Here is a 26,492-nt window from a genome sequence, read left to right on the forward strand (position 1 = left end):
AAATAATAAAGAGATCATCTTTCGTCTTTCTCTTTCACACAAAAACCTGCCCCCAATGGTGCATAGGAGACCGCATTATGCACTATTCAATGGTATAAATACTCCTACTTTTAAATTTATGAATGCAGATAAAAGATTGGTGTTGGAAAAATATAACATACACATACGGTGTTTGAAAATGATGCGGAATGCATCGAAACACGTGTCACTGTAGATTTGAAGAAATAGTGGTATTTACTAAGTAAAACATTAATTAAAAATGGATAAATTTTACCACAAAGTGACTGCCGAATCAATTAATGTATTTAATTTGTTGGGTAATATATCCAAAATAAAACAAGGCTTGTTGGATTGAATTCTACATTTATTTATGTATATGTTAATATGTGACGCGTTTCGTCTTCTTAGGACATTATCAAATACCCTGATAATGTATTCATAAGACGAAACGCGTCACGTATTAAGATATACATAAATAAATGTAGAATTCAATCCAACAAACCTTGTTTTTTTTGGATATATTACCCAACAATTCAATATGGAATTCTACCAACTGTCTGCAGTTACAATAAATATGTTGCCAAATTGTAAGTGCAGTGGAACCTCTCATAACGAGTAACAGAAAAGTGAAAAAGTTTCTCCCTTAACGAGGTGACATTTCGCATGAGTTACAGGGAAGGGTAAGTCCCTTTTTCACGACATTTACTTGTGAGCTGGGACTTCCGCACCAGACAAAACAAAAAATCTTTCGCTTAAAGAGTAAGATTCTGGAACGAATTATGTTCGTTATGAGAGGTTCCACTGTACACAAATTAATATAGGAAACTATCAAATGTTTGCTTTGCAAGTAGATAAACAAAAGTCACTAAGTTGACCCTTTTCTGTTCATAACCAAAAGTGCCGGACATGACTGTTTGTATAGAACTGTGTTGCACAAAGTGTGTGCCGCGGCACACTGGTGTATCATGGTGATTAATTGGTGTGCCGCGAAAAAAAAGTCTAGTTTAGTGAAGATAACACAGCCTTATCAACAATTCCTCAAAATTTTGATCGCCTGTGCTCAGTTAAGCAGGCTCACATTTCGCATTAAACATAATATGTTATATATATTTTAGCATTAAATTAATTTGAATTATAAATAAATATTAAATAAACTTTGTTTTTTTCTTTGTTCCTCCAAACTTTCTTGATTTGGCAGGTGTACGAAGAGAAAAAGTTTGCGGAACACTGGTATAGAATAATCATTTTACGATTTAGCCAGAGAAAGGTTACAAGTGAAATTAGTGATTTTTAGTGAATTGTAAAAATATGTTAGTAATGTGGTAATAATTTGTAAAACATAAATAAAAACGAAATTCTGAAAATAAATCCTTTATTTTAAAATTAAATTATAACTTTATAAATAATACATCTACAAAACAAATCATAACAGGGAAACATCTAAAGACAACAGAAAAACATGATAAAAACCGTAACAGGAAAAATAAAACATTATTTGGATGAAGGATTAGTTTTTGCATTATGCGAAAGTTTTTAAAAAATAAATATTTTAAAAGCAATTTTTGGGAAAAGAGAGGTTTTAAAAATCTTTGTTTTTATTTTTTTTGCAATTAAATGTCTAAAACACCCATAAAAGATGCAAAAGGGATTGAATAAAGTAAAATATTTATATTATTTATAATAAATAATCTTGTAAATTAAACATTTGGCAATTCTTTATATTATTTGTAAATCAACAAAAGTAACAATAAATAAAATAAACCCATCCAGTAAAGACATGATCGCAGACGGCGTAATCATAACGACATTAGCAGGAAAACCTTTCAAAAATATATGAAATAAAACTTAAATTATAACAAAAATCAACACTCGAAAGCGCTGATAAAAATAAATAAATTATAATAATATATTACGGTTTTAAAAGGATTACCTTTGTGGGCAAGCATTGCTTTTTCTCGGCGTTGAGAATTTGCTAGTATGGAAAAATCAACACAACAAAACTCTTGGCTGGAATTAAATGGAGTCAAAATTGAGCGCAGTCAGCCCGTGTAATTTTCATGGCAACACTTCAATTTTTATATGATATTAATCCATTATTTCTTTAATTAAAATAATCACAAACAAACTACTCACGCTACGGCTTTCTAATTTCAGAGGCAATAATAAAATGATAACAAAATATAATGTTGACTTAGTTAAAATTGGTTGCGAATCAAATATAGTTAATATTTACTTTTTTGATGGTCCAAAATATGTGACTTCAAATTTCAACAATATTTTTATATTGGTTAATAAATAAACTTGTAATTGATATTAGCTGGATAATTCTAGATTGGTATTAATTTTGACGTTTTTGCGCTGTATCCAAGTTGCGCAAATTCCCAGACCAAGACAACCGCTATTCTCATCCGTAAACCTTTTAAATTAACTAATAGAATTATGTATGTATCTAAATATTGCCATCGGAACACAACTATAATATTAGGGACTAATTATAATAGGAATCCTCTATTTGAGGTTTATCAGGGCAAGCAACACTTCCAGTCGTAATCAAGAACTTCAGGACTTATTTATATGAAATTTAAAAAAAGCATAATTTTTTTAAGAAAACGGCCTTTTAGTACCGATGAGGAATAAAAAAACCAACGGAATGCGAACGGAAGGATATTGTTTAAATCGAGTACTTTTTAAAGTTACAATTTGTTCTACTCTATAATTACACTATTGAAAACTACGATTGGAATAATAATTTTGACCCTATATTACGGGATATTTGTAAAATTTACGACGGACATCCAATCAGCGGGGAGCACCGAGGCAACACATATAAAGAATGTAGTGACAATTAGCGTGTATATTATTTTTTTACCCATATTTTATATAAAGTTCTCAAAAAAACTATTATATTATATTATTTTTCAAATGTTTATAGTAAACATTTTTAGCAAAATGTGAGTTTTTCTTATCGACGTACATTTTACTATAGTCCCGTATTAAGATACATTGAAACAAGTCCCGTGATCTAGGGTTTATGTATTCCGATCATTTTGCACCAGTTGGATAAAGGTAATTTAATTTTAGTTTCAAAATATGTGATAAAAAAGTCAATTTTGACAGCCTCGTGTGGTTTTAAGCACATTTGACTACTGTGCGTTCGATTTGATCTTAAATTATCACCAATTCAGGGTTATATTAAAAATATTGAGGATGAAAAATTACATTATAATATTGATATCAATCAAACGATGCTTCGTAGCCAAATGCGTTAACCACTACACTACAAAGGCTGAGGTGAAAAACTTTAACTGCGGTAATTTCACACAACTACGATGACAATTCTCAAATACGGCCCAAATGGCTGCGCGTGGAAGAAACCTAATATCTGAAACATGAATGATATCTACGTAACCATTAAATGAAAAAAAAAATAGATTAAATGGTATTGCTATGGTATTGGATTACACTTTGACAGCATTTTTTTGCAAGTCAGTAGGATAAAAACAAAACCATTTTCCGAAATGTTGCTTCATTGATTTACTAAAGGAAATATCGAATGGGCTATTGTTGCGAGCTTCATATTGCAACTTTGGTCTTTGGAACATTGGTTTATAAGGAAAATTGAAATATGTAATCCACAAATAGACTGACAAAAACCTTTGTTTTCCTGCCTACACATTTTTCACAAAACATCCTTTGAAAAGCCTCTGACTCTGTTTTAGACTCCGCAGTAAAAATAAAAATGGAGTAAGTTTAGAGTTTAGACCGTAGTTGTATGAAATGATGGTAATTAATTTGTCAATTCACATATTTATATCCATTTTTAAAACAATATCCTCCCGTGCATTCCGCGAGAGAGTTGACACAGAAGGCAAACCACCATATTGAATTCTTTTTAAGCGATCCCTCCGAAGAATCGACAATACATTTTTAAAAAAAAACACTATCAAATAAAGTTGTACACAGCTAAACTAGTTCTTAACTCACTAAACATTAATTAAATAATAATATAGCCTCAAAGATTGCAAGTAAATAAAATTCATATGCATTGATAATATTAAAATTGTTACATCGGACATGTTACGCCTTGCGAAATATCATGGAGTGAATTGAGTATAACATTTTTATTTCATTTTATTTAATTATTTAATTAAATGAAATAAATAATTTAATAAATAATTTATTTAATTATATTTTATTTGATTATGTTTAAATCGGCAATGTTTAATAATCACACATATTCGATTTGCTGAAGGTATTGTGTAAGAAATAAACATTATATGTTTAAAAATTGACGCAGTGAACAAAATTTGGTTAATTTCTTTAACTGCAATGTAGCATTATTTTTCATCTTTTAAAAAAAATGTATTTGGGCAGTATTTGTAAAAAAAAAAAACATTTAAAAAAATTATACCAATTATTTGCGTTAAACCAACCATCAAAGTGGCATTTTTAGAATGCAAAAAAACATAGAGAATGTGCAGAAATAATAGAGTTTATCCAAATTTCTACTTATTGTCTTTAGAAATTTAAACATTACAGAAATTTTAAGAGTGGCGGTAATTTACTAGATAAATGATGATTTCAAATTACAGGGTGTTTTTTATTATTATTATTTTTCAATCCGCCTCCGTAGTGTAATGGTCAGCACGCTCGGCTACCGTTCTGGAGGTCCCGGGTTCGATTCCCAAGGGGGGTAAAATAAATATAAGTGATTTTTTCACTGTCATATTTATTCAATATCACCCTGGACTGGTACCTGAAGCGGAGGGCTGATCACCTTTCCTTCATGTGTAAACGATCAAGATAACACTACGTTTATATGACGCAGTGCCCTATGCACCATTGGGGTGCGGATAAGGGTTTTATTATTATTTTTTTTTTTTCAATGTCAAATTTAAAGTTTTAACAAGTACATTGAATACCGCTATTAAAATTGGCGGGATTGTTCAACACATCAGATTACATTTATTGATTTTCAATTAGATTATTAAAGATCTGTATAGTATGATATTTATATCTCTAAATATAAATCGTAAAGATCTTCTTCTCATCTGACGTCTATAACATCGATAGTCAAACTCTTCACAATTTAAAATTACAGAGATTTTTTTAATATCACATTTTCAAAAACTAACTAAATGTTTGTTCAATACGGAAATAAAATTTGCAAAGCGTAATAAAATCCGATGTACAATAAAATTCTACATAAAAAGCTGTGACATAAAAAAAAAAAACATGACACATTATATAAAAACAATCAATGCGCGCGGCAAATAAAAATTTAAGTAAGATGTGCAAAGGAAAAAAGTCTAAGTACTTTAAAATTAATTTTAAAAACAATCGTGTTTCGGGAACAGTAAATTTAAAATAAAACAGTAATGTATTCCAAAAATACGTACAGTTAGCACCATCTCATTACCTTTGTGAAATTCTTGAATTCCCCATACCTCGTACAATACTTCTTTTTTTACACATTTTCAAAAAAATTAAAAGTCTCCGCATCGTCGAAAAATTAAGTGTCTCATTTTGCATTATTTTTTCTTATAAGTACATCTGTCTGGCCACGTGGACGACCACATCCACGTTTGGATGTGTAAAATAACAAATAAGTTAAGATATAACAGTAAATAACTATGATTATGTTGTGTTAATCTTTTAAATTATTCTTGGCAAGATTTTGTCTGCAATAGTTGAAGTTGGAAGAAATTACGAAAATAATCTGTCGTAAACTCGATAAGTTTAATAAAATAGCGTATAAATTTTATAAGAGATCAGTAGATTCAGTACTTGGCGTAGATTTGGCATTTAAAGAAGTAAATCTATACTTATTAATCTATTTTTTTAAACTAAAACAAAATGCAAACCATTCATTAATTTTCTCCGTTTAATTCAAATTTTAAAATTGTTCCGTAGAAAAAAGTGCTGCCATTGAAATATTTTAGACAAACAAGAATAAAAAAAAAGCGGGGCAAGTTATGAAACATGTTTAAATATTAAAAATAAAAATATTTTTTTAAAGTTTGAACAGATTATTTTCATAATAAAACATTCCCGCTTTCAACTAATGGATAGATCACTTTGTCAAACGAAAAATAAAAATCATGTTTTGGATCCGTACAGCAAATAATTTGCAAAATAAATATGAGCTTTTAAGTTTTGTTTTTCGGTTGACATAAGCGACAGGATTAGTAAACCATAAAATGCTGTATCCTCTTTACAGTCGAGGAGCTATTTATGTAAAATAAATAATATAATTTAACAAATTCAACAACGATTTGCATTCAAGATAGGAGAGCGTCCCATAACCTTTGGTGTGTGTAAGAATCAACAAGAAATATAAATAAATAATGAACAAAATGGGGGCTCAAATAATAATTGTAAAAATAGTTGCGATAAATAAATCTAAAGTAAAAATGACCAAGGAAATAATAACTACAACAAAATAATTAAATAACATTAATTAACAAGACGTTTTAACGTTGTAAAATAAAACTCTATTATTTTATTCTCCAATCACCTAATGTAAACAATAATAATATATAAATAATAAAAGAGCTCGACAATAATTACAGTACATTGTAAGGAAATCGGTTTCCGCAGTGCGGCCATTTCGAAAACAAAAATTCAAATTACCAGTATACAGAACAAAAGTACCTACTTGCCTAGATGACTGGCAACAAAAAAGATTTTTTTTTTTTTTTTTTGAATTCAAATTGTCAGACAATTCTCGGCGGTGTTGCCGCACTGCGGAAGAACCTCTCGCCACAGGTAAAATCTAAAAATCATCCAGCATAGGTACATAAAGTATGTTTCACATAGTCAAATAAAAACATGTTGGATGAACTACTAAAAATATATCAACTAAGTTATTACAACACAAATTTTATAATTTATCCAAAATTTAACATTACTTGCTAGGGTGAGTGTAGATAGGGCACATTGTAATCTAACAATAATAATGTTTTATTCTCATTTCGTTTTGGAAGCTACCACAAAAAGACACGCACCGATGAAGGGGATTTGTTTCCCCTCCAAGTTTTGCCAAAAGTCATTACATAAAAAATGGGGTCATCGATTCGATTCCGGTGCGGATACATCTTTTACCCCCTTTTCCAAATTCAATTGATTCTACAGTCTTGTTGTAAGATTTATATCTTTCATTTTTTTAATAAAATATCACCACATTTTCCCAACTTATATAGGTATATATTAATATATATATATTAAGCATTTTTATTATTTCTTCATCTAAGGCAATTGAGAAAATTTTAAGTCTTCTATTAATCTCCTTCGCTCGCTCGGAATTTCGCAATTGTGAATGAAAATTCTAGAAAAAAGTATAAATGAATTTAGCTCTTGGTCCCGAATGGCTAATTCATTCAAAAATAATTTCAATTTTCAAAAAGGTTTTATTTTTCTAAGCTATTCATTACTTCTACTTATTATAGGTAGGCAAGGCACATGGCTAGCACTAGTATAGGTTAGGAGTATGATCATAGAGAAAATATACAAATATGACATTTTATCTATGTTACACGCGCTCAAAATGGAGGCAAAACTTTGTTCAAAATGTCAAAACAAAAGAAAACAGTCGGGTTCTATGAACTATGTTAAATTTTTGACATCTATAAAGAATCGACGCGGCTTTCGAAGAATCGTTTTAATTACGTTTCATTTCACAATTGCAAAATTTGAACCCTTTACATAACACACAATTAAGTTACTAAATTTCTTTATATTTAAAAAATATATCTGCAACCATTTTTCATAAAATTACCAACAATTTATTCAGTAAACTCTATTAGCAAGATCCGGCGTAGAAATTTATCCTACCACATCTTCGCTTCAAAATATATTCATTATAATATTTTAATTTAAATAATTATATAAATATATCAACAAGGAGTATAACTTTTCACCTAGCATAAATATAAATTATTCAATATTAAAGGGAGATTTCTTTAGGCGTATAAATAAAAATAATTCAACTTCTCTCCACAAATTAAATATATAGCGCCATAACGGTTGTGTATTACACATAAGGATTTATAATAAATAATTAATAAATTATCATTTGAACAATGTTAAAATGCTCGACCGCTCCGGGGAGTTTCCTACCCGACGACGCCGGGGGAGCGTAACCTCGCAGGAGACCCGGAACGGCCGGCTCTAGGAACAATACGATAAATGTTTCTCGGTATTAATAATTCAACGATTGTACAAGTTCGGCGGGCGTACTGACAGGCAAGACAACGACGCAAAATAAATCAATCTAAACCATATTGCATTTTGCCGACAAACAAAAAAGCTGCCAGATTAGGTCGACAGAATATCCCGCTTTTATCCACGCGCGCCATTCCTAAAGATCGTATATGTCCGTCACACGTACGACTCTGGGAAGGCGACACGAAATAGGCTAAAGTAGCGGCAAATGGAATCCCGTAAAATAAGACAATATCTATGTACATTAAACATCTCATAAGTACAAGTACATTAAGGAGGCAACTCGCGTGTCTAGATTTAGAAGAAGGCCCTTTGGGCGTATCTTGTCAAACAAGGTACAATTTTTCTCGTAAATACAATATATAACGCACCCGTCGCGAGTATCTCATACTCCCGAATAAATACACGTTTAAATTTTCTTTTTTAAATAATCCAACAACTCTCATTACACGAAATATTGTTGTCAATAAGGCCATGAAATTTTGCAGTACCTAACTTAGATTTATATTTCTTTTTTTTTCACTTTGAATAACCACCAATAATAATATTAATATCTATGTTTTATTAACTAAGTGTTTTCAGCTCTCAATCACTAAGTATCTTGTTTAAGTATAGTTGCGTAATTACCCTGACTAACTATTTAATAGAAAAATAAAAGAACTGCTAACGTTACGGGGGTGTTTTCTGTATAATCGAAATTGAAATGTAACAACGCTAATCGGGAAACTGTATATTTTACCTGTCTCCTATTTCTAAGAATTGCACTCGCTAGTTCCGTGCTAATGGGGAAATATCTAATTTAGAATATTGTTGTGTTAAGACGTAATACTTTCCATTATGTCGTCACCGGCGCGGCGCGACGCACCGGCGACTAATAATATTGTCAGTTTGTAAATTAATCTGAAATTGTTAGCGAGAATATATATATATATCACAAAAATATTGCACAATAACTGGCGCTCTCACCCCGGCCGACGAGAATCGAGGCATCCGCGATGCGATACAACCTCTCAGACTCTGCCGATCACCGAGTGCGGCCGACATCCTAAATCATTGGTTTACACAAAAACATAAGTATAAATAATTTCAGTTAAGTCAGCGTAGAATAGTACGAAACGAATTCGTCTAATATTGTTAAACGCGGCGTACCGCGAAATAATCTTCCGTCAACGGAAAAATCGTGGGGAAATTCTGCAATAGCAGTCGAAGAAGGGGGAAATAAATAGTCGTAAACCGATATTCTTCGAGTGACAAAAAATAATGGAAAGTATTTTGAATGCGGTTCAGAATTGCGTACATATTTTGAGGCGATGAAGGTAACGAATTATCGTAAAACAAACGCTCTAAATCTTTTCGATAAAGCTTAAAACAAATCTACGGTAGGAAAAACCACTACAAGGCAATGTAGGCACTTCTAAATTCGTCCTCTAACGTTCCTTCAGTCCTCAAAATAGCGAATCTAGGGGGGCTCAGACCGCCGACTGCGAGTCTTGGTTCTTGTGGATTATCTTGAGGTGCGCCACCATGTTGTCCTTGCGCGTGAACTCCTTGAGGCAGATGGGGCACGGGAACACCTTGACGTCCTTCTTGTGGGAGGTCACGTAGTGGCGGCAGAAGTTGCTGATGTGCGTGTACACCCGCGAGCACACCTTGCAGCGGAACACATTCTCCCCCTCCTTGAAGCAGAAGTCGCGCACCGACTCGCTGGCCTCGTCCATCTGCGGCGACTTGAGGTTCAGCGAGGCGTACCAGTTGGCGGGCGGCAGCTCCGACTCGGGCAGCGCCCTCTGCTCCAGCTCCGAGGTGAACAGCTGCGAGGCCAGCGTGGGCATGAGCGCCCCCTCCGGAGGGAACTTGTCGAAGTTGTTGAGGTTCAGGCCGGACAGCTGGTTGAAAAGGTTCCGCGCGCGCGCCTTGGCCGAGTGCGCCAAGAATTTCTTGTTCTTTGGTTTGAGGTTTTTGCTTATGCTAATCCTGTGTCCCGACAGCGAGTCGCGGTCGTCCGAGTCCCGCCCGGCGGCGGGGCTGGTGGCCAGGCGCGGAGTGTACTTGTACTCCACCGGGTCGTTGTACGAGTCCAGCAGAGGGCTTCCTTCCGAGGGTTCCGATTTCACGCAGCCGTTTTCAGTGGGTCCATTAGAGTTGTTGGCGTTCCGAGAAGTCTTGTCGCCATCTGAAAGCACGTTCATCGCTATCACACAGGAAGAGAGTGTAGTTGCAAATATTTGACGTATTTCAAGGCTGGAAGATGTCTAAACACCGTAATAGAGAATACTCGAGTTTATCTACAGAGATTATTGCGAATCAAACACATGCGGTCGGAAGTGAAGATGAGATCTGATGATGGGATTCTCTATTGGGTGTAGACGTATTCCGCACATATCACCAGGTGTCGAGAACCAAAACAAAAGGAAAAGCTGTAGGGAATAAGCCTTGGCGCTCACGGAAACCAACCGCAACCTACGAACCCGACAAGTCCCCAGTAACTTCTGGCAGCGGATGCACAAGGGTGCGAGTCTGACTAGAGTGAAGTAACATCCCTCCGGCTATTCCCCTTTAGCTCTTCCCTTTGTAGCGCAGTTCCCACTGGCGGATACGTGGCCGAGTATTCCACAAACACATAACTCAAGACTCCACTTACCCTCACGTTCGTCTTGGCTTGCCAATAGGTGTACGCGACCGCGCTCGGGCGCGCGCTAAATGTTCACTGCCCGAATCGAACCGTCGCCGCCTACGTTCGCGTGACGCTTATGTCCCTTTAGCTTTTCCCTTTTTTGATTTCCTCTACCTACACATCCTCCGGCCGATAGCGAACCCAAACCGAGACTACTTATATACAAGAGGCCAATATGTATTTACAGAGATCGTCCCTCTCCCCTTCCGACCGTGTGCTCAGCGGCGCACCGTCGGGAGGAGAGGGGAAGATCCACCCCCGAGTAGTATTTACAGGTCATAGCACAAGGAGAAAGGGTACGTCCGCCACCACTGCGGCGAGGGGAGGTATGGAGATGCACACTTCTACATGTTCCGGGATGATGGCAGCCTAGCTGCTGTTTAGCTTTGGGGCACATTGCATGAGAGATGGAGTATGTACAGTTTATATTTACAACCAAAACCAAGGATCACATTGGGCGGGTGATGAAACAGTTTGTGATAAGACAAGCGATACTCCTCGTACACGAGGCGTTCCATCTTTGCGCATAAAACTATATTGCGGCGAGCATTTCTCCGGATGTCGGCATGCATCCGCACATACTCGAGGACTTTCTAGAGAAAACCATAAACCAGGGCTGTACCGAGCCAAACATAAAGAATAAACATTTTGTCGGCTTATCTTTATCTCGACTGCAAGTTATGATTCAAAGGCTCGTTTACCTATATACACAGCTAATGAGCAAATAACAATGGAAAGTCTCAATAAAAAAGACTGTTATTTTCCACCCATACACCCATACAGCTAGAAGAAATTAACTACGCTGGTGTGAAATACCCGCGAATAAGAAAATAGTTATTTGAACACATTTTGAGGCGAGATGAAGGGAGAAAGATGACGGAGTTGGACTCACCCGGGGTGTCGGAGAGCTCCTGCGGCGAGGCGGGTGGGTGGTCGTCGCCCTCGTCGATGAGCAGCGCCTCCTCGTCGCCCGAGGCGCCGTCCTCGGCGTGGAAGCCGTCGGCTGGCGGCGGGTCGAGGCGCTCGGGCGCGGGGTGGGGCGCGTGCGCGCGCGGCGGTTCCTCCTCGCCGCCGCTGAGCTTGCGCGGGCGGCCGCGCTTGCGCTTGGGCTGCAGGCCGCCCAGCAGCGGCAGCAGCAGGCCGGGCGCGGCGCGCGGCAGGCGGTGCAGCTGCGGCGGCGGGCCGGGCGCGGGCTCGGCCTTCTCCTCGCTCACCTCCGTGAGCCCCTTGATGCGCAGGCTCTCCGCCACGCGCAGGAAGGCCGTGAGCCGCTCCTGGTCCACGCTCACCTCGCCGCGGTACATGAAGTCCAGCAGGCTCTTCATGTCCGCGTAGGGCACGTCCTTGAGGATGACGATGGGGTGCTTCTCCTGGTGGCTCACGAACAGCGCCTGGAAGTAGGGGCTGCAGGCGGACAGCACCATCTTGTGCGCCTTGAGCAGCTGCCCCTCCACGGCCAGCGTGACGTCCGTGAAGGTCTCCGCGTGCAGCAGCTGGTCGAACTGGGACAGCAGGTTGGACTGGTGGTTGTTCCAGCGCAGACAGAACCTCTGCGACGCCATCTCGCCGTGTTCAGTAGCCTCTGGCGAGGTCCGCTACGCTCATGCGGCTCTCCGCTAGTGTAAAAATATAATTTATCTCTCTTTATAGATATAACGGGTGTAAATATAAATATATTCTCTGCGCGTCGTGTGACGATATCTTCATTTATTCTTATTATTTCGCCTTTCATTTAAATCTTAATATATATTTGGTTTCTTGGTGTTGCTTCGTGCGATTGGGTGGATATCACTTGCGAACCCTGAAACAAAAACATCACATTACTACATGGTACTACTAAATGGTACTCTCATAGCCCAACGTGACAAAGGCAAACAGTCAGAACCAAAGTTGTGTGACTTATAGAAAGTGTGTTATTCCAGACGGTCAGTGAATGTCAAATATCAGTGCTCATCATTAAATGTCCCGCATCAAGAGTCATTGAATAAGTTGATTCCTTTCCAACTGCTGAGATGTCAGACAGCACGAGCAGCACACAATTTGTAGGCAAATATAAATATACGTATTTTAAAAGCGTTTACGAATTTATTTGAAAGATATGAAAGCTAGTACCGGTATGCAACCTGACCGCAATTACTTTACCATTTTTCCTACCAACCATACTTTCTCCATTTCTAATGTGGAAATAAATTCCACTTTAATATACATATCGCTCACTCCTTTCAAGAACGTCATAAATCAAAAATCGACAATTTTCAGTTGTGCATGTTTTCGGAATGCCCAGAAAATCTACTATATTCCAGCAAAAGAGGCATATTTTTAACTTAATATTTACCTGCTACAGGGCAGAAAGTGTTGTTTTTGCATTTTTAAGAAAATGTATTGTTAAGTTATTTTTATAAATATATTAGATATTTTTTAAATGGAGAAAAAACCTTTAGGTTTTACCTTAAAAGATCTGTTGCACAGTTAAAAGTTCAATAAGTGGCATGATATTTATTTTTAATAAATTGTATTATATTTTTAAACTTTAAAAACGTTCTCCTGAAAAATCACGTTTTTTGATTTATGACGTTCTTGAAAGGAGTGAGCGATATGTATACCCCCCCTAAAATTTTGAGATGGAGACCTTGGGAGATTAAAAGAGGAGTCGGAAGACCCCAAAAAAAATGGTCCGACCACAGCCGCTGTGGAGGGTAGGAACTGGCTGCAAGCAGCAACAGATGGAAGGATACATAAGAGGCCTATATCCAGCAGTCGAAGACAGAAGGTTAAAGAAGAATAAGAAGAATATATGTATGAGAATATGCGTGGGGCTAATCATCTTTCCTTTCCGAGATGACTGATCATGTAAACACCGCATCATTCTGATGCAGTGCCCTATCCACCGTTGGGTGCTGATAGGGGCAGAAGAACACGAAGAGAGATAAAATTCAAACCAAATAATAATACCTAGCATGTTGTGCAATGACACATACGATACGGCTTAAGTATAAATGATAAGGTTGTTTAAATAAATTATTTTTCTTATTATTATTACGTTTTAAAGCTGTATTTCTCAAAGTGGGCGATAATGCCTCCTTGTAGGCGTTCTAGAAAACTTTTACAGGGCATAAGAAGCTAAAGGAGACAGATAGAAGTGCTAAGAAGTAAGACATATATTTTTCTTCATTCCCTCTTTCTATGATGGGACATTCTGGCTTTATTTTCCCCATGGACAAGAAATATTAATAGGTTTTTATGTATTCATTTTAAAACAAACACAGATTTTTTGAATCTACTAAGTTTTTGAGTCTTCTTAAACGGAGTTCTACAAATTAAACGCCAAATAAATCATATTAATAGGGGTGCGCCAGACTAAAAAAGTTTGGGAACCTGCGTTTTAAAGGAAGAAACACTTGCGTAAAATTAAAATGTTTTTTCTACTTTGCTCAACTTTACTGAGTAGCCTAAGCTAATTTTCTACAATATGCTGAGAGTTCACAATTGAAAGACAACCATTGTCTCGAGGAAATGACAGAATGGTGATACAGCAATCCCGTGAAGGATGTTTTTATTGAAAGTGCAACCCGGCACGTTTTACCGAGAATACAAAATCTAGCACCGTTTGCTATTTTAAGTGCATCACATAACCGTGGAATGTCGTGTTATCGTAAAACAACCCAGCGCTAGCTGGCATAGTAATGATAATTTGTCACGTTTTAAACATAAAACAACCGACCCACCGAGGGGATATGAAAACACATTCAGTTTTATAAAAATTAATTATCAATTATTAATTTTTAACATATTTTATTTATTGTTTCGGCATTTACTTTGTGGTAAGACATGATTAAGGAAACACTTGTTTTTCCAAAAAAATCTAAATTCTAACAATAATTTATTAAATCTTTTATTGTTTCAAAATTCTTCACCTTTGATTTCCATTTTTCCTTTGTTTTCTAACTCCGCCCCTTGACTAACCCCCTCCCCTTAACTTAACCCTCTCTTTATTTACAGAACAGTTTTTTATTATATTTTAGTTATTATTCAAACAAGTTTAGCTTCCGAAACTAGTAGTCATTAATAAACTCAAGTGGTATAAAAACAAGTGTTTCCTTAATCATTTTTATTTTTAACATAAAAAAAACCTCTTTGTTATGAAATGTATCTTTGCTCCGATTGTTCCGTCAATTATCATAATTTTTACTATAGGTATCACGTTTTTGAGTTTTTGAGTCAAAGGATTCATCTGATATTGTTCAAGAATTGAGAAAAGCTAAATTAATAACAACATCTTGACATCTCAACATGTATGTAGTCTGGAAATTTACAGGGCTTACGACTTATCAAAGGCTGGTTTAAGTAATCACTTTATACACCTGTAACTTGTCAATCATGGGCAGAACGGTGAATGTTACATTTGCATAAAAATGATCACTTAAACCAGTGTATGTCAGGTCGTAAGCCTTGTAAATACCCAGACTTCCATATTTTACTTATTAATTAGACTGAACAGTATTAGATGAAGAAATATCATTTATGTTTTGAATATTGAAAGGATGACTTTGTGGATTATATTGATATATTATTTCGAGAAATAAAAATACTTTGTGTCATAAAGTCATGAATTAAACCCTGAAGACGGCAACAGGTTGTTGCCGAAACTAGTTGGTTAATAAAAATGTGAGTGGATCAAAACACTAAGTCTTTTTATTTCTCGAAATAATATAAATATCATATTATTTTTTGACTTCTCATCAAAGATGAAGAAGAATATGGAAGTCTGGGCATTTACGGGGCTTACGACCGTCATAGGCTGGTTTAAGTGATCACTTTACACACGTGTAACATTCACCAATTCAACCCATTATTGACAAATATGAAAATAACTCCCGTAATTGGAGATAATCCAGATTTTGTGAACAAGTATTTGGACACACTCAAAATGTTGTAAATATAAATATCATTTAACTCAAAAACACGACACCTATAGTAAAAATTAGGATAATTGACTGAACAATCCGAGCAAAGATAAATGAATACAGACATATCAATATAATCTCAATGTATACTTCAGTTTCTTTGTTTTTGTTTGTATAAATATATTATCCGCTCCACCCATACGTATATTATTGTCCATATCGACATGCCGTACGTAAAGTGCTCTAACTACATTTTAGTCAATTTTGAGGTATTGGGTGTACGTTATACAGACCATTATACCTACATTTTATTGTTAATTTATATCTACAAATATAAATAAACAAAAAATATATATATAAAATAAATTACGCCTAGTTTTCAGGCGTATAAGACGCTATCTACGTCGAATTTTTTAAATGAACTGAACTCCTAAAACGCTAACTACTTAATTTTGACAAAGCTTAAAGTTTTAAAATGATTCAATAGATTATTTTATCTTGTTTTTTAATGTATAATACTAGTTTAGAATTTCAGATAAAACCGTTAATTAATAAAAATAAATACGTTAAAAAAATCTTCTAAACTTTCTCCTGTAAAGTAAGCGATTTGAAGATAGAGTACTTTATGTAGGGGCCGTCAATATGTTCAGGTACAAAAAAGTATATCTGCAAGCACAGAAACTTTGGTGATACGTCAAATTGTTCATATTCGCCCTATGCATACCAATATCTCATACCGCGCGTTTAGTATTTCAGCTAACAATCACTGGCTACTTCATTTGCAGAATATGTTAAGATTATGTTGATTGATTTATTACATTCAATACAAAATGTATCTGTAAAAGTATTCAATAGAGTATTATTACAAAAAATTATCCAGCGACATCTTATGTTGAGAACCTTTGACTTGCAAAGGATGTAAAAAGGGTCATAGACGGGGATCTATTGTTAAATTTTGTCTGGTATATTGTCAATAAGTATTGTCATTGAAAAATGTTACGAAAAAAAAAAACCTATGTATTTTTATCTCCTTTTTTAATAATAACCCAAAGGTTAAGGCCCAGCATTCGTTACGTCGCAGCTTAATTTTCCCTAAACCTAGGTAACATTTTACGTAATTGATTTTTCTTAAAACAACGTTTTTGCATTGAAAAAATAAGTTTTTCTTCGAAATAATTAGATGGCTTTGAAAAGAAAAGAGTAATTGAAAGGTAAGGATTTAAAAATAATGATAAAAATTATTTTTTCTGTATATATGTATTCTAGAAAACTAAATATCTAAATTATATATTTTTTTAATTCGACGTGAACAGACATGATTTATCCGGTGGTCTCTGGTAGAATGAATTCTGTGATAGCAAATATCCCCTTAATACAGTTATTTAATTTATTATTAATATGAATGAATGCCTCCGTAGTGTAATAGTCAGCACGCTCGGCTACCGTTCTGGAGGTCCCGGGTTCGATTCCCAGGGGGGTTTAATAAATATAAGTGATTTTTTCACTCTAATATTTATTCAATATTACACTGGACTGGTACCTGGAGTGGAGGGATGATCACCTTTCCTTCATGTGTAATCGATCGAGATAACACTGCGTTTATATGAAGCAGTGCCCTATGCACCATTGGGGTGCGGTAAGGGATTTATTATTATTATTATTATGAATGAATGAATTACCTATATTTTGTATTTTAATCAGCTTCAATTTCATGAAATAACTTTAATAATTTTTAACAATTATTTTTAGAAGAGAAATTATATTCAAGGAGGTTAATTTCAGCCTTGCGTTTGTTGGAATGTTTCTGCTTAACCGTATACAATTGTTGTTGATGAAATGCGACCACAGAAGGTAGTATATCAAGGAACAATACCAAACTAACCACACCTAAACTTTGGACTCTCCGCTTGCAGGCAACCACACAGTGCTCAATGTATTACATGTACTAGCAACAAATCGCTGGAAGTAACGTTGGTAAAATTTTTTTTTTTTAATTGTGAATCTGATAGGAAAAGTGATGCAATATTTTTTTTAATAAACTGTTAAAAAAAAGTGTGATATACACTTTATTTTAAAAACGTATACAGATTGGACAAAATCACTGAGCGTAAAATGCATAATTGATAACCTTTAGGTCAGTATTTCTCAAAGTGGGCGATAACGCCCCCCTGCGGTCTTTCTAGAAGACTTTTACACAGCATAAGAAGCCCAAAGAGACAGATAGAAGTGCTAAGTAGTAAAATAAATATTTTTATGCCTTCCTAGGCGATTCACTTTCCCCTTTGATGAATGAGAAATTTTAATAGGGGGGCGCCAGACTAAAAAAGTTTGGGAGCCTATGCTTTAGGTGGAAAAATGACTATTTAAATTTAACTAAGATTTAAACACTTATTTGTAAAGGCGTATTGAACAAGCTGTTGCAATTTTCAAGGTCTGCAGCTAATAACAATAAATTTTCTGCCAACATTTCTCGGTGGAACTATACTACATGCAATTGTTATTTTCAATAACAGTGACCAGATTTGGTCGTTATCGACATTATCAGACTAGTTTGACAATGAAATAAATTAAGTAGAAAAACATAATAATTGGTATCTTAGTATTTTTTTGTAAGAGCAATATTATAATAGATTTTAAATCTATTTTTTACTTGGTAGACATCAATATTTATTAAAATACTTATACGTATTATATTGTATAATTAACCTAGTAGCTTCCAAAACTAGTCATAACAAAACATAACTCAAGTGGTAAAAAACTAGTGTTTTTGTTTATTGATTTGGCATTTAATTTGTAGAACTCCATTTTAATTTATGAATTAATTTTTAAATCAAACACAGATTTTTGGAGGCTACTAAGTTGTATTTTATTAAAAATAAATTTGTTTGAAAATGCCACAACTAAGCGAAACAACTGTCACAATATTAATTTAATGTGTTTTTTATAAAATACAACTTAGTAGACTCAAAAATCTATATTCTTAATTTTATTAATATTTAAAGCATTTACTTTGTGGTTAGTCATTTTTACTTATTTATTTTTTTACAAATATATTATTAATATAACAACTCATCGTTATTGGTGAGTGGTTTTATACTAATATTATTAACATTTTTGTAAAAAAATAAATAAGCAAAAAATCTGTGTTTGATTTAAAAATTAATTCGTAAACTAGTGTTTTATTTGTAATTTAATCATGTCATAAATATAAAATAAAAACCCTTATCCGCACCCAATGGTGCATAGGGCACTGCGTCATATAAACGCAGTGTTATCTTGATCGTTTACACATGAAGTAAAGGTGATCAGCCTTCCGCTTCAGGTACCAGTCCAGGGTAATATTGAATAAATATTACAGTGAAAAAATCACTAATATTTATTTTACCCCCCTTGGGAATCGAACCCGGGACCTCCAGAACGGTAGCCGAGCGTGCTGACCATTACACTAAGGAGGCGGATAATCATGTCATAACACAAAGTAAATGCCGAAACAATAAATAAAGAAAAAATGCATAAAACCTTGTATTGGATGCTACATATTATTGATTGAATTCTAGGGATATCCTGGAGAGACAGACCATATCTCAAACGACGAGGTACTACAAATAATCCAAGAAAGAAGTCACCTACTCGCGACTATCTCCAAGAGACGCGCCAAATGGATCGGCCACGTGTTGCGACAGGAGGGTTTCCTGCACCTGGTAATAGAGGGAACGATGGCCAGAGGAGACCCACTCCACGAATATCTTTGCAACTTATACGACATGGGCTGTTCAACATATGAGGAGCCGAAGAGGGTGGTGCATGATAGACCGGAATGGCCAAGGAGGTGTCATTTGTCGCTGCAAACCAATCCACAAGATTGAGACCACAGAATGATTTAAATTTTCTCCTTAACTGAATGAGTAATTTGTTTACATAAACAAATTCATCTATTGTGCACTGCCAAAGAAACTCAACTCAAATGAAATGCTTTGAAGGCGTTTTAATATATTCTCCAGCCAGTATTTACACCTTTATGGCCGATCGAATCTTATACAATTTGATATTTGAACAAGGCAAAACTTTCGTTGATTGTATATCAGAGAAAATATTAGAAAGTCATAACATTTTCTTTTGAATATACACAAATCATTGCAACTATAGAAAATAAGTTATTCATAGGTCTTCCGACTCTGGTGCATACACCCAATGGTGCATTGAGCACCGCACTGGATCGATCCAGTGTTAACTTTATCATTACTCTCTTCTCCGTCTTATTCCTCATTACTGAGGGTTGTGACTCTTGTGGAAGATGACTCATCATTAAATGATGATTAAATAAATATAAGAGCACAATTTTATTCTTCTCACAGGTAAAAACGCCTATCTTTTATATTTTCATAGATATAACATGCACATATTCAAATGCAACGTTGTGTTAAAACTTTCAAGTCAATGTGAGAATAAATTAAGAAGATTTTAAACAAACATTAATTTTTTTGCATATTTATATATATATATATATATATATATATATATATATATATATATATATATATATATATATATATATATATATATATATATATATATATATATATATATGTGTGTGTGTGTGTGTGTGTACTGCATGTACATATTGTGAAACAGGCAATTGCCGTGGATCTTTCTTGGAAAGACATCTAGAAGAAGACTAAAAAATTCATGGATGCTACAGAAAGATAACATGGTTCGAAGGCATGGCCTAGGTGATGTTGTCTATGATAGAAGGACCTACAGCCTGAGGACGAGGAGAGCTGACTCCAACAGACTACAAAGACGATAAATTGAGATGGAGTCAAGAAGAAGAAGATGCGTACTGCATATACGTGTTATTTTTTGCAATATTGTGTATGTTAAGAACAGGTGTGTGTGTATGGAGAGATTCATCAGGTGAGAATGTTTAAGTATTAGGACTAGCTTAATAATTTCAAATCTGATAATGGATCAAATGATTTCCTAGAAGACGTGATAGGAAATTGTATTTAGAGATCTAAGTTTGTAAATTGAGGTACCTACTACTGTCTGCACCCATTAATATATTGACACACCCAATGAATACAGTTGTAACAACAGAAAATGTACAAAAAAATATATTGATTCACTTTCACTGATAGGATTTTTTTCTTCTTCATAAACATGTATTTATCATACGACAGACGATGAACAACTCAAAAATAACATGTGCTTTTTGTTATTGCTCATGTGTGTGCCCGTGACCTCCTACATATCTGCTAGATCTGATACTAAAGATAGTAGCTGACTAAAGAAGACATACTTGTATGATTCTTATGTAAATCTTTGAACTATTGAATGCCATTTTAACTTGCTGATAAAATTTCTGATATTTTTTTTTTTTTTTTTATTCATTTAATATATTTACATTTTTATTTATAACATAATAACATTTGAATCATTTATACATATGTAGAACTTTTATATTTCGATTCGCTGTGCCTCTCCATAAAAGAGTCTGTGCTCTTGTGCTTGGAAAGGGACTTACACTCGTGGTTTAATGTTATATAATAAAAGATATAATAGTTTTTTTAATATATTTTTTTAAAGATTTAAATGTATAGAGCTTTAATTTTTTTCTTGAGGATTTTTATATCATCTATTTTTTTTATTTCTTTAGGGAGTTTATTAGTTTATACTTATTTATATTTGGGATCATTTCCAAAAAAAATTTCAAAGATAATACACATAGTTTTAAAGTAGTCCTAGCTAATGATTTTGCTGTAGTTACGTTAACGATCAAGTCAACACTGTATTGATCCGATTCAAACACCGTAAAATGATGCGGAACGTATTGAAACACAATAGATATTAGTGATTTTACACTCTAATATTTATTTAATATTACCCTGGACTGGTCCCTGAAGCGCAGGAGTGATCACCTCGCCTTCATGTAAGTAATGATCAAGATAACACTGATTCAATATGATGCAGAGTCCTTTGCATTATTGGTTGTAGATGACAAGGTTTATTTGATTGCATATTTAGTTCCAACAACAAAAATATGCTGAATGCTAAACCCTATCTAAATATGTCAACATATCTCGTAATTGCACTCTTTGGTTCAACGCAGTGATAGAATAGAAAACAATTTTAATGTCAATTTTTCAAAGTATATTGTGCGAGTGATACAACACGCTATAAATGAAGAGAGATGGCAGATGAATCGCACTTATGTCACTTACGTGTTTCATGAATAAAGAGTATTTATGATAAGGTTTTTAACCGATACCAGTTTTTTTTTAATGATAAGCACCTGAGAGAATTACTTAATAATAAAATTAGTTACAGCAACAAAAAAGCTACTTTTGAAAAATAGTTACTTTTATATAAATATATCCATAAATTGGATGCACTGCATACTAACTAACTAAGCTAACTAACCATCACGCCGCTTCTCCGCAGGGGTAGACAGAGAGAATAGAGAGAATTTGCAAACATTCTTCGCCTCTTCCACGTTCATGCATCTCCTCATACATACCCGCCGATTGTTACGATTCCTAACCTGACCACTTTCGAGTATTTGGCATACCTGATCGTGCCATGTTTTTCTCGGTCTTCCTCTGCTCCTTTTTCCACTTACATTCGCCTCATAAATTTGTTTTACCGTTCTTTCCTCACTCATTCGTTCTACATGTCAAAACCATCTCAACACACCTTTCTTAATTTTATCGATAATGCACTGCATACTAAATATAAATATATGATTCCAAGGCATGGCTTAGGTGACGTTGTATATGATAGAAGGACCTACAACCTGAGGACGAGGAGAGCTGACTCCAACAGTCTACAGTCAGTTGGGATGGAGCCAGGAAGAATAAATAATTTTTTATTCATCTATCAATTTATAGTTTTTATTTTCAAACAAAAAAACAACTGATTACATTTATTTAAAATGTAAATAAAACTCAGATAACTCAATACAAATATTTCGGAATATAAATATTAAAATCCTACATTTTGTGGCTTATTGAATTGCCTTAGAATTGTTATATCGCTCACTCCTTTCAACAACGTCATTTATCAAAAAACTTGATTTTTCAGGAGATCGTTTTTAAAGTTTAAGAAAATAATGAAATGTATTCAAAATAAATATCAAGCCACTTATTGAACTTTTTACTGTGCAACAGATCTTTTTAGGTAAAACCCGAATGTTTATTCTCCATTTGAAAAATATTTAGTTTATTTAAAAAAAATAATTAAACAATACCTTTTTCTTCAAAATGCAAAAACAACACTTTCTGCCCTGTAGCGGGTAAATATTAAGTAAAAATATGCCGCTTTGCTGGGATATAATACATTTTCTGGGCCTTCCAAAAACATGCACAACTGAAAATTTACGATATATGGTATATGACGTTGTTGAAAGGAGTGAGCGATATGCAGTTAAAATGTCTAAGTTACCTACCTACAAACAATAACCAGTTTGTGTTTTTTTTCTCCAAATTTAACATAAAACGTTAAGAAATCTTTGGAAATAGCTAAAAATTAACTAAGCATCGTTTCCTCAACAAAAAATAGATTAATAAGTACAAAATTAAAATTAAAATTAACAAATTAGTAAACCAAATTTATATGGCGAATATGGTTGGTAATAGAAGCAGAGAAAGACCGAGGAAAACTTGGCACGATCGAGTATTTCAAATACTTGAAAGTGGTCGAGTCAGGAGATGGAATAATCGGCAGATAAATATCAGGCGATTCATGAATGTGGAAGAGGTGTAGATTGTTTGCAAAGACAGATTGGTGCAGTGTTCTATTCTCTCTGCCTACCCCTGCGGAAAGTGGCGTGATGGTTGGTTGGCCAATTACTGAAGAAGTGGGTTAATTTCACTAGCTAGTCTACAAATTTATAAAAAAAAAATTCTACTTATGAAAAACGTAAAAAATTTATAAATTTCGTATGCTTAATAAGGTTATAATTTTTTAAAATTGACTACACTTTGCATAATTACGCGCGTGGTATAGATTTGAAAAAAATTTTTTTTTCGATAAAACCAAGTTCCCATAATCCTAGCTTCTAATACGAAATTCGTCAACGGGGTACGTAAACTTCTTCTTTTTTTTATTTGTCGTTATCAAAAAGGTTGAGTGAAAATTATGATAATGTAGGCGCTCGAGATAGTGAAATAAGGATGACGAGTATTGCTTTAATGGTCTTATCAGTCTTAAGATAATCACATAAGCTTATTAGAACACGTATTTTAAACATTGCATACAAACAACCTTTCTACATATCATAGAATTTTATCGAGATAAAAATGTGGAAATTTATTTTCAAAAAATGTAAAAAACTTATGCCGATCACACTTTAAATTATAAAGATAACTCCCTTGTACCGCATAAAAATATATTTTCCCTTGTAATTTCTTTTTTTAAATGTATAACATGATATTATCAACAAAAAAGAATAAAAAAGTCCTTCTCCAAGCACAAGAGCTCAGTCTCTTTTGTAGGAGAGTTATTAAAGGATTGTATAAAGTAGAAATGTATAGAAATTGTATAAAAAATTTAACTATATAACTAGAAATAAATTTAAAAAATAAATAAAATAATTTAGTCAATTGGTGTGAAATAGCATAAAATTGTAAAACGTATTTTTATACTACTGCAAAGGTAATAATTAATTGCACACCCTATTCTCGCAACACGATAAATAAATGGATACCTCTATATTTTTGTGACAGTAAAGTCACATATTGTCACATTTAAGTATATATTCCAGTAACAAAGATATTTAAATAAATTGTTACATATCTTTATTACGGCAACAATTATTAAGTAATATGTATTATAAATAAAATCCTTTTTTATATTTTGTTTGACTGTAAGTACATGGAATAAAAAATATCACTGAATAATTATCATAGTAATGTTTTAAACAGTATAATAATATGTTTGATAGACGACGTATAGTAATAATATGTTTTTCCGAAAGAGGAAAATAAAGCGCGTGAATCGAGTTAGTTTCTAAACAGAAGTGAATTAGAATGTCTGGAATGGAAAATTCTAGCAACGGACACGTTTCAAGCGCCGAGTGAACATCTGGAAAGCGTAAAATCGCCGCCATTTATTTGTCGCTGTCATTTAGCCGAGCTAGCGGTGGTAACGTCTAGTGCACCTATCCTAGCGCCGTCCACAGGCTAGAGGCGACTTCGCCTATTCGAGATAGCTATCAAGGTTATGAATCGAGGGCGACACAGGTGGGAAGCGCGACTTCTTCTCCGTACCGATTTACGGTATTAAAAACTGTTCACCACTCGAATCAATCGCATTTTTATGTCCATTTCCCGTATTTCGCTTCCAGCAAACGGTAAATCACACGACCGAAATTATCGTCAAATTGTCTATGGACGTGGAATGTGAGGAATATCAATCTATGGATCTCGGACTGTCAATTTGGACCGAGGGAATAATAAAATTGAACAAATACCAATTGGAATCTTGACTGTTTTAGTTTTGATGTACACTCGGCAGTATGATTCGGTTATTGAGATAATAATTGTCGCGTAAGACGACTCATACAGGTGTCAAGGAGCGCTATCTGCGTTGGCACTTAGGTTATTATTACGCACCGAGCGACTCGTTACGTCATCACTCGACGGCCGATCGCGACACATAATAACACGGGACCAGTCGATGGTCGACATTCGCAAAAACACACACCGCAGTAACCGATACGCGTTAAAGTGACAAAATACCTTACGTGGAAAGTGTCGTCTACCCTTTAACTGGAATCGGGCGCAGCCCTTCCGCCATGTTAGGTCTGTACAAAGCCGCGGTCCTGTTCGCTCCGCGCACACACCCCGCCTACCCGATACTGGCTCGCAACTGCGCCACCCTACAGCGAGCGAGGTCAAAATGGACTCTAATAATCACACGACAAAAAACACACCGTCATCGTTGAAATGGCGGCGTATCTCGGTGCGGGGTAATACGGTAAAATATTGATTTATCGAAATATATTGATTTTTAATCCGGGGGAGAGTGCGACGACCCCGTGTAATATTTTTGGAACACCGTCGAAAACACACTTTTATCACACTGACACGCGGAATTTGGACACAGTAAACTACACTAGAGGATGCGGCAGGGGTTGAGGTTTACAAAAATCTTTACCTCTTCATTTTTCCTGTCGTTTCGAAGCGGAGGGTGAATTTTTCTCCAGACGCGACACGATCACCACCGTTTTTGGAACGCCATGTCAGCGTAATTTTTCGTCTCTCTCCCGCTACGCCGGGGTTAATCGCCCTTCGGGCAGAGCGGAGTCGTCCGGAAACAGCCGATCCCCGCCGAGCGCGGCCGAGCGAGCGTGACCGAGCGAGGCGCGGAAAATATCTAGGAGGGGCGGAGGCGCACCGCGCAGCGCTGACGGTGATGGTGATCCGCGATCGCCCCGATTCCTCGGCCACTCGAATATTATCCTATAATATTCCCACTTCTCCACAGTTCACAGTTCCTTTTGGGCGATATCCTTACTACCTTTCGACTGACACTCGGAATTACACTCGCAAACTTTTCACAAAAGTCACGAAAACTCGACCGATTTTCCACTACCCGTTCGATAAGCGAGTAACGAGCGCGCCAAAAAATTGTAAAACAAAATATAAATTTCAAATAAAAACCCAAAAGGACGATTTTTTCTTGTAAATCAT

At 35.0% G+C, this 26,492-nt stretch overlaps 1 protein-coding gene across 6 annotated transcripts in view; it reads right to left on the bottom strand.

Annotated features, from left to right (window-relative positions):
• The window catches only part of ttk (zinc finger and BTB domain-containing protein ttk), a 36,518-nt gene extending 10,470 nt beyond the window's left edge, over nucleotides 1-26,048 (bottom strand). The window contains exons 1-3 of one of the 6 annotated variants that reach the window (XM_088271438.1): nucleotides 25,957-26,048; nucleotides 11,790-12,698; nucleotides 8,725-10,396 (exon numbers count right to left, since the gene is read on the bottom strand). In XM_088271438.1, coding sequence (XP_088127564.1) covers nucleotides 9,693-10,396; nucleotides 11,790-12,459 — 1,374 coding nt within the window. In that variant the 5' untranslated portion in view covers nucleotides 12,460-12,698; nucleotides 25,957-26,048 and the 3' untranslated portion in view covers nucleotides 8,725-9,692. Of the gene's footprint in view, nucleotides 1-8,724; nucleotides 10,397-11,789; nucleotides 12,699-25,538 lie in introns of those variants that run through there. The other 5 variants (XM_088271439.1, XM_088271440.1, XM_088271441.1 and 2 more) reach the window with 5 other exon arrangements.
• Between the last annotated feature and the right edge of the window lie 444 nt (nucleotides 26,049-26,492).

The sequence above is a fragment of the Brachycentrus maculatus genome, unplaced genomic scaffold (genome assembly GCF_059751285.1).
Source record: "Brachycentrus maculatus isolate JH-2025_06_01 unplaced genomic scaffold, ASM5975128v1 h1tg000440l, whole genome shotgun sequence".
NCBI classification, from domain to species: Eukaryota; Metazoa; Arthropoda; class Insecta; order Trichoptera; family Brachycentridae; genus Brachycentrus; species Brachycentrus maculatus.